This window comes from Micromesistius poutassou (assembly GCF_964030765.1).
Source record: "Micromesistius poutassou genome assembly, chromosome: 15".
NCBI classification, from domain to species: domain Eukaryota; kingdom Metazoa; phylum Chordata; class Actinopteri; order Gadiformes; family Gadidae; genus Micromesistius; species Micromesistius poutassou.
The window spans coordinates 16,404,415-16,414,414 of record NC_140285.1 but is presented as its reverse complement, the minus strand read 5'-3'; the positions used below and the strand labels follow the sequence as shown (position 1 = coordinate 16,414,414).

Genomic DNA, 10,000 nt, shown 5'->3' with positions numbered 1-10,000 from the left:
CTTTTGATCAAATCTGCATCGGGTTCTTCTCTTTATCCTCCTGTACAAGTTACCTGTTGACCCAACTCCTCCCCCTCGCTGACATCTGTTGACCTAACTCTCCCCCTCGCTGACCCCCCCCCCCCCCCCCCCGTCATGCAGGGTTCAACGTGGAGACGGTGGAGTACAAGAACATCAGCTTCACCGTTTGGGACGTCGGCGGCCAGGACAAAATCCGCCCCCTGTGGAGACACTACTTCCAGAACACCCAAGGTACACCATTTACATTTACATTTTAGGCTTTTATACAAAGCGACTTACAACCATTCATGGACACATTCACACACCGACGGCGGAGTCAACCACGCAGGGCGACAGACAGCTCGTCAGCAGCAGTTAGGATGAGATGCCTTGCTCAGGGACACCTCGACACTCAGCTAGGAGGGGCCCGGGATCAAACTAGGAACCTTCTGGTCAGAGGTCAACCCGCTCTACCTCCTGAGCTGAGTGTAGCCTGTTATCAGGGATTAACAGTCTGCCAGGTAGGGGCCAGGACTTCTCTGACCCAACCATATCTATGGGTTAGGCTGCGGACATTTAATATATGTTACATATATGTAATATATAATAATAGTACAAAATCTCTTGCTGGCTCCTCCATACCCTAACCAATAGACTATCCTTATATACGTTTAAGCTGTTATGACCTCTACTCTAGTTAGGTGAGTGCTGCATGCAGTGTTCAACTTTTGTTCTTCTTAAAGTGTAATTCCAGCGAAAGTTTGCCCAGGGTCTTTTTTGGCATGAAGACCCATAAAATAAGCCCTCCAGACACTTCGTTGATAATTGAGTATAGAGCTTGCCCCAAGTTGCCCGGAGCAATGTAACCCTAGCCCAAATGGCTTCCATGTTATTGGCTAGGGGCAAAGCGAACGCTTCCAAATCTGCATTTTTTAACCACTAATATTGCTCAAAATAGCACCAAACCTCTGCAGTAGCATGATTAGGGTAGATTGCACGTTGGTATGGGCAGACTGCTGTCATTTTCTTCAGCACAAGAGGCGTGATCAATGGGCCTAGTTCAAATAACTGTACGCTATTGGCTGCTTGCCGTCGCTTCCCTGTCGTCATTGTGTTAAACCAGCCAATAGGGGGGGAAGCCAGGGGGGGAAGCCAGCTTGGTGATTGGCTCCCGCAAAAGCGTACAAAGTGCATTTCATATATTTCAATCATACCTCACTGAATACCTAACAGATTTTCAGGCGGTTCTTTTGCTGCAAAGTTATACATGTAGCTATGATACAGGACACATGGTTCGGCTTGTTTTAATATTCATAGTGGGCTTAACAGTAATAGAATATTCTGATATATGATATAAAGTGACCAGACGTCCGAGATCAAAACATAATCTACAAAAACAAAACGGGGACAAGTCGTTTTTTCTGTATTTAGCCAGGGACAGGCAACCAAAAACAGTGACATCTGGTCACCCTATGATATGTGATGTAGGCCATGATAGGTATTTTGCAAATCACAGACTATAAATATGATAGAGAAGCAGAAACAGATAGGGGCAGTAAAGTCAGCTATTTTAATAAGCTGAATAAACAATATATGATTAGGCTATAGACATAGCCTACATAAACAATATATGAATACATTAGATATCTATATCTAAACACATGAAAGTTTTTGTATGAGCTAAAACCCCTGAAAGAGGACTGTTTTGCAGAGCTTCTTTCTCGTGCTCCCTTTCTGCAGTTCAAGAGAGGCGAGTTTGGCAATGTGGTGCAGCCTTTGTCTTATGAAACACAGACATAACCAATGACAACAAGACAGAATGATGGTTGGCGATGCAAAACTGTGTCTCCTTCTGAAAAGTAATCCCTCAAGCTCTGTGTGCGATGGTCCGCCGATTTGAGCAGGAATATGCTGCACAGCGCTCTGGCATCTTGTGTCTTCTGCTGCTATGCAACGACGATGACCGGTCCAAGATGGCGGCCGGCAGCCAATGCGGCGTCTACTCTTTATATGTCTATGGGAGAGAGGCCGCGGTTCAGAAAGACAACTTCAAACAAATGCATCCAATTTAGATGAAATTTGTCATGGGTATACTATGGAATATACTCTTTGTAGCCAACAGCCGAGCCTACGTGTTTTTGACGTAATGTTAGAGCTGTTTAAACATTGATGATGTGCAAATATTTCACTTTAAAATGTATATCTATAACGTCTTTGGCCTTATTGCTATGAATGCATTACCATATCGTCCCACAGTCACCTGGTACATGTTTGCCGAGTTTGCAGCTTCTACCAGTTCTGGCACCAAATCTTTTGAGTGTGTGTTTGGTCAAGTTGTAGCCATTGCATTAAGTCCAAATGGCCTGACCATATTGGGTTGCGTTTAAAAGTTGTTCATCATGACAAATGGTGCATGTTAACAAGTTTCATGCATATTGCACCTTCCTAGTGGTAATGGCAGCCTGTTGAAATGCTGAACTTCCAGGCGCCACCTATGTGTTATTCTGGCCCATCTTTTGATTCCCTTACTCATTTTACGAGTTCTACAAGCCTGCCAGTTTTTTATAACTTTTGGAGCCGAATAGTCAGGAAAATAATAATACTAACGAACACAATAGGGTTCCTACGTTTTTCGTAGGACCCCTAATAACTGTAAAATATAAAGCAGTTGATATAAACTGGCTGTTGATTGCTTCGTAGGACCTGCCCAATGCCATGAACGCGGCGGAGATCACGGACAAGCTGGGCCTGCACTCGCTACGCCACCGAAACTGGTACATCCAGGCCACCTGCGCCACCAGCGGAGACGGCCTCTACGAGGGCCTCGATTGGCTGGCCAATCAGCTGAAGAACAAGAAGTGAGCGTCCCATTGGTAGGAGGCGGGGGAGGAGCCTAGCATTAAGCCGTGGTTAACATATGGGTGCATTGAGTTTACATGGAGAGGTACCACTGTAAAGTTACTCGCAATGCTCCCACTTTAAGTTCTAAAAGTCGAAAGCTTTACTTTGGTTCATGTTATTTTGTTGCATCGAAGGTGACTGTTTTGATGACTAAGTAATAATAAATACAAGCGTGGTGAAAAACGTTATTCTAAATGATCACATTAAGATTAATGTTTTGGGATAATTATAAGCCAGTAGATGAAGTGGTTAAACAGTTTGTGGAGCTGAAACTGAGACTCGTCTTCTGATTGCTGCTCATCATTATGGTAGAGATCACTTCTATTGTATACTTAATTTCACAAAATAAGGTTTCGTTCAGTAGTCAAAACTATGCTATACTAAATCATGAGACTGAACGGTCAAGAGGTTCAAGATTTAAATTATTTGTTAAATATCTGCACTCATTCATTTTATCTTTGCTTTTCTGAATATGCATATTATGCAATGTATATTTAACCCACTTGGATATAATACATACTTGTACCTCATATAAAACTGCCCAAACTGCATGGAAATAAACATAATCCTAGGCTGTAGTAGATTGGCAACACTACTGTTGACTATTGTGAACACTCACCAGTTCAGAATAAGCCATTAGCCTTCCTTTAAACTGGTAAACTGAGGATTCAACTATGTTGAACCAGTGCATCAGATAAACTGATGAGGATGATGCTGCTATTGGCTAGTGTCCAGAGGGCTACTGTGAGATGAATAGTTTCAAACTTTTTATTTATTTATATATTTAGTTGCTTGCGCGGGAAGCTACGCTCTATCATGCTAAGTATTCACCCTGCTGAGGGCTGCTCAGTGGAAATTGTGTGTCATTGTTTGTACATTGCCTGTACATTTGTCAATGTCTATTATGTGGCTCGATTCATATCGTATGAGCACTGCTGTAGTGATACAATTTGCACATTTTTAATGTTCTAATGTCTAATTTCAGGTGATAAGCTGTAAATGCATAACTTTAAGCTCATGTTCATTCATGATTTTATTACCCGTTGTTCAAACCGCGCTGCCCTGAGCCGTCAGAAGAAAACAAGTGGGAATCAGAATGAGAGTGAAACTGCATCACAAGGCATGTCCATATTGTAAAAGATCTCTAGAGTTATTATAAGTTGTTCTAAGTTATAATAGTAAGTTACATCCAGTTACCGCTACTGGACTGATACATGTGATGGATTAAGTGTCGAGTTTACTTCAAAAAAAGAAAACTTCTAATATGCAAGAGCATGTTTTGTATGTCCACACATCTGTATATATGTTCATGTTACAAGATCCAATAATATTTATGGTTCAGTTGAAATTGTTGATATACTAATCGATATCTGCGTACATTTGTTGGGCGGATATGCTGAAGTGAAAACAGCTTGAGTGTGTGATGTAACTTTATTTCAGTTCAGTGTGAAACATTGTTTTGTGGCCTTAATATTGCCAGTGGTTACTTTCTTTTTGGTAACATTTCTACGTAGGTATTAGAAATTCCTACGTTTAAATGCTCTCCCTTTCAAAAAGCAACAATGATGCATTAACAACTGTTGTGGAAAAATGTAATTTAAGGATTGAAAATACGTAAACATTGACAAAAACAAGCCAGCGTTACTGCAACTGAATTTATACTGTATATCAAGATGGATATTATTATTATAATAAATATTATTATCGACAATTTTACTCAGACTGGTGATATTATCAAAGGGATAAAGCATACAATATTACTCAGACTGGTTTGATGTATTTAGATGTATATTATCACGAGAAAAAACGTAAAAGACTGGTGCCAAGATGTTTAATGATTCAGTTGCTCCTGACATTATGATTGATCAATAAAAATACCAAAACACAATGATTGATTTGTGCACCTCATACATTTTCTTAAATTTTTCTTATTCATTCATGATGTTCTGTGATTGCTCAATATAAACCCATTTAAAAGTAAATTGATGACATGTTAATTGGTTAATTAACAACCCTCCTCTAACGCACAATAGGTCTGGAGTTCCTTTTTTTAAATGAATGTTAGATATCTATGCCTTATGCTCGTTATGCTTGTTCCACTCTGACTTCTTACCGAAGGCTAACTGCAGATGTCATGATGGCCATGGGACAGGATTAAAAAGTATTTATTTGTAAAGCTTCCCCATCAGGCTGTGGGTTTCAGTCTAGGGTTGGTCACTTCTTCATCCCCCATCAGGGACATTCTGTCAGTCACCTCTTTCTCCCTTCCTTTATCAGAAGAGTGTAGGGTCAGGCCATTCTTATCCCCTGGCCGTTTAACCACTGCTCTGACACAGGTCCGGCACAATCCCATTAGAGCTGCTCTGCTGTGTAGAGTCATCATGGCTAGACGACCGACCGGCCAATCACAGGCCTGCGTCAGGGAGAACGCTGCTGTGTCTCCAGGGGTGTGACAGCAGTATGCGGGTCAGAGTGGCTCCCCGGGCCCTCAGCCCCCAGGGCCCCCTGCAGGACAACTACAATAGCGGCCCCAGGATGGGTGCCATAGCTGGGATTCTCTGCCGTAACCGGGACGCCCTCGGGCAGGGCACAGACATACTGGCAGCAGCTCCACAATCAATTCATCAATCTGGGAGTGGCAGCATTGAAAGGCAGAGGCGCTCGCCCCCACACCTCGCCTGGGGCGAGGCTGGCCCACCGGGCTGATTCAGGGCCCACTCAGAGTACTGGGGGGGGGGGGGGGATACACCAGCAGCAGACAGGTGTCCTGGTGTTCATGTTAATCACCAAGCTGATTTTGGTACATAGATAGATAAGGCTTAAATATCATTATAGTTTTATTACATATTTTGATTACGGTAGGATTGCTATTGTTATGAATCCCTGAGCCCCCCTCTCCACCATTCTCTGTATCGACAAAGTGGCTCAGCATAAAAGCTACTTCATGACTTAACGTTTTAGGTGGCAATTGTTCAAACGTTCATATCCATTCAAGCAAGTTAATTTGGGACAACGTTAGCTGAATATTCCCTAGGACTACAATAGAGAATGAGTCTTGAAAAATGTTGGATGACGATAACGATGACGTTATATTCCCAAAGACAGTCAATAATAGCATGAACACCAATCTTCATGCCATGTCTCCCTCTGGTGGATAAAACATAGAATAACACTTCTTGACCTTAACGAGTGACATTTAAAGGTTTTCAGAATTATTTTCGCTATAGACATAACAACGAATCAATTATATGTGCATAATATGTATATTTGCATTATACAATAGGCTACTGAATTGCTGAATTTGAGTGTTGACTTAAAAAGAAGAAGACCAACGGATTCGATCATAAACATCTGCGTCGTTGTAATAACTTAATATATGACTAATGTTTATGCGTTCCTTATTAATTATGTATTATTTTATATAGCGGTTGGCTGATCAGAAACAGCCTCTATTAAGCAGTTTCTTGCCTCGGAATGTTGCCTGCACTGTGGAAATCTTCTCAAATTAGGCATGTTCTGGTCGGGGATCAGAAGTCACTCAGCCAGTGGACAATGCGCCCATTGTGACTGACTGCTCCGTACGAATCTAGGAGGTGATTAACAAGTTGACAGGGCTGGTGGGGGGACAATACTGCTCTTTACTGCCCAAATCCCGACCGATAAAAGGAAGAGAGAGAACATGGAATATAAATATAAACAGCCAACAAAGAGGATTGTGCGCAGGCCATCGTTTTCCATCGTGTGTTTCTAAGTTTTTAATTTTGTTTTGGTTCAAAAGGCCCCAAATCAAAATATGGATGAGGTAATCCTAGTCAATAGATAAAGTCATTATATAGCCCATAGATACAATTAGCCCTACGCTAGGCTACCCAATTTGTAGGCATTCATTCATATTTGTTTAGGCTAAAGAGGCTATTATAGAACAAATGCCATGCAGTTGTTGTATATAATGATAGCAAAGACACATTTAAAACTTTGTGGACAATAAGGTATATTCTTATTGACCATTCTTAAAAAAACAAAACCGCAAATATAGACCTTTCAAGTTCAGCCAATTTGTCAGGTTGTCTTTCGACGCTTCCGTTTTAACCTTAAGTTTCAACCCTTACATTTAAACTTTTTAAAACGTATAATTAGGCTTCGTCCAAATAACAACATGTTGCCGCGTTGCTCTTAATTGTGCTGCCTGCTGCATAATGCGCTGATTATAAAAAAAAAAAGACGCAACGTCCTCCCATTGGTAGAGATAATTGTTTTCTGTCCAATCAGGAGTGACTTCTTGAGACCGCTTTCAGAGGACGGCCACTTGATATTTACTTGTCAGAATTGGCGCTTGGACTTTGACTGCTTTACAGCCTCGTAGTTTTGGATTATTTAGAATCGTTGTCTTTCTTCTTTTTGGGACAATATCTCAGATGAACTGAGATATTGTATATCCCCAGTTAAACTCTCTGAAACTTCCTTTCCTAAAAATATTGGACGCTCCTGTTGGTCTACTAAGTCTTTTGGGTCATGGTCATTTATCGATGACAAGATTGGACATCATCATGGACAAATGGCAAACAACATTCCTGTATTTGACATTATTGTCATACCTACATACTACTTCATCGCAAACAGACGAAGGTGAGCGATATTACACATCTACAATCGATGTTTAAGCGTAGTTATTCTACGTTGTTATTCGGTGTTCATATGAGATCTGTGATTAGTGCTAAGTAACTTTAAGGCTGTTTCTTTCTTTCTTTGTTCCTTCCTTTATTTCTACCTTTCTTTCTTTAATGTTTCTTTGTTTATCTCCATATCAAAACAAACACACACACACACACACACACACACACACACACACACACACACACACACACACACACACACACACACACACACCGGAAAGTGCTTAACAGCCGTCCCTCTCATTTGTTCTTACATATGTGGGTGTGTCCCACACTCACTATCAATGACTTAATTGCGCTCTGACTCACCTGTCCAGGAGCCTTTGACTACTCTGTGACCAAATCAGGTGAGGGGTCGCATGAGAGCTTAAACTCTTTAATAACCTCTTTGTCACGGATCACACAACCTTCACAGAAACAAGTTTAGATTTTAATCTGACAATCAGGAATGGGATTGTTTGTATGCATTCCTTCCTCCAATAACACATTTATGATTATCAATGATTAACCACCATGTTCTTCCTCCTTAAGGTTAATGAGATGTGTTGTAAGAATGTGATCACACTATAATATGTTACTCTTTTTTTTATGTAACTGGCCTCAGCACTCGGCTCCACCTGATCTATTATCCCAACGAAGAGCAAATGACCCGTGTGGAGATGGAGTTATGCTGCTGTTTAACCTTGTTCAGTCAGCCAACAATAACAGTATCCAGTCTCATTCATTCCATACGTCATACATTCATACTTTTACATTCAGTTATCGTGCTGTAACCCACCGCCATGGCAGGAGCTGCCCATTGAGCCTTATCAAACGCCACTCCTCTTCAATGTCAATATTTGCTCAAGGACATGACAATGAACCTTTAGACCAGGTGTAGGTGTTTCCCTGGTTGCTGTGTGGAACATGTGTGTGTGTGTGTGTGTGTGTGTGTGTGTGTGTGTGTGTGTGTGTGTGTGTGTGTGTATGTGTATGTGTGTTTGTGTGTGTGTGTGTGTGTGTGTGTGTGTGTGTGTGTGTGTGTGTGAGAGAGAGTGAGTGTGTGTGTGTGTGTGTGTATATAATTGCCCTGATTTCCTGTAAGCAGACCTGATAAGGAAGCAAGAATGGTTTATGTACTTAGAATAGGTTTAGAATAGGTTTCATTTGCCCAAACAAAGCTCTTTAGACTTTAATGTACAGCGGGAAGGTCTGAGACCATTGCAGGTGTATAACACAACGACAGGGATGTCCCGACGTCTGGTGTTCATTAACAGACTGATAGTCATGTATGTCCCGTTGCCATCGAGATTCCCCTTCTTTATGCCAGAATGTAGTTCACACACACGGCCCATTGTCCTATGATCTCAGCATCACAAATATCTCAGACACATACACCATAGGCACACACACACACACACACACACTCATTGATGCACACATGCACACACTTTCTCAAACACACTGACACACACACACACACACACACACACACACACACACACACACACATTGACGCATACACTTGCACAATCGCACTCAAACACTGTCTCACACACGCACAGAAGCACTATCTATCGTTGCATTACTTTTCACTGGCTGGAACACACAGGCCACTTTTATAACTGTACCACAATGTGGGACTTTGTCTGGGAGCTCTCTGGCCCTCCACTCGCAACTCCATCTGCCCCAGGCGGGACTCTAGTCCATGCAGAGGGGCGATGATGGCATTCCTATCCTTCTCCTCAGACCCCCTCGCATCACCACCAGCAGATACAACAACATCGAAAACAAGCTACTCGCTCACCACTCGCACCATACCCCCGTACCATTCTCCTGGAATAACCCCGTTATATAACACCGTGATAAAGTCTACCACTGCTGCCAGTGTGTGGATTGTTTAAGTCAAAGGATGTTGAAGTGAAACGCCCCGCACTCTTAACGGGATCTTCACAGTTACAACTGAACAAGCGACACACACCTTGTAGAGGCGCTCTGCTCAATTACATCATGTGAATATGACTATGATGATGACTGTGTTTGTGTGTGTCACACAGTGGTGTGTACCGGGACCCAGAACAGCCTGAGCATCACAGGCTCTCAGGAGAAGCAGTACAACCTGTTCAAGGACCGCTATGAGGGCTGCCGCATCATCATGGGCAACCTGGAGATCACCCAGATGGACATGAACCGGGACTACTCCTTCCTGAAGGTAGTGAGCTTCACATACACCTTCCCTCCCCCATCCCTCTCAATTCAATTTCAAATCAATTCAAATCAATTCAATTCAATTCAATTTAATTTGGATAGCCCTTAATCACAGCTACCGTCTCAAAGGGCTTAACAGGCCATATATTTATGACCCCCCCCTGACCCTAGAGGTCAAGAAAGAACCCTTAATTATCGAGGAAGAAATGTTGAGGAGGAACACAGAGTGGGGGATCCCT

General features: G+C 42.1%; 2 protein-coding genes across 2 annotated transcripts in view; both read left to right on the top strand.

Annotated features, from left to right (window-relative positions):
• The window catches only part of arf3a (ADP-ribosylation factor 3a), a gene marked incomplete at its 3' end in the record, with an annotated part of 4,957 nt that extends 2,095 nt beyond the window's left edge, over window positions 1-2,862 (top strand). The window contains 3 exon segments of the mRNA XM_084479144.1: window positions 142-265; window positions 2,586-2,697; window positions 2,701-2,862. Of these exon segments, the coding sequence (XP_084335270.1) occupies window positions 142-265; window positions 2,586-2,697; window positions 2,701-2,862 (398 nt within the window).
• A 4,565-nt stretch (window positions 2,863-7,427) lies between these two features.
• Window positions 7,428-10,000, top strand: part of erbb3b (erb-b2 receptor tyrosine kinase 3b) — a gene marked incomplete at its 5' end in the record, with an annotated part of 17,854 nt that continues 15,281 nt past the window's right edge. The window contains 2 exons of the mRNA XM_084479034.1: window positions 7,428-7,527; window positions 9,611-9,765. Coding sequence (XP_084335160.1) covers window positions 7,428-7,527; window positions 9,611-9,765 — 255 coding nt within the window. The remainder of the gene's footprint in view (window positions 7,528-9,610; window positions 9,766-10,000) is intronic.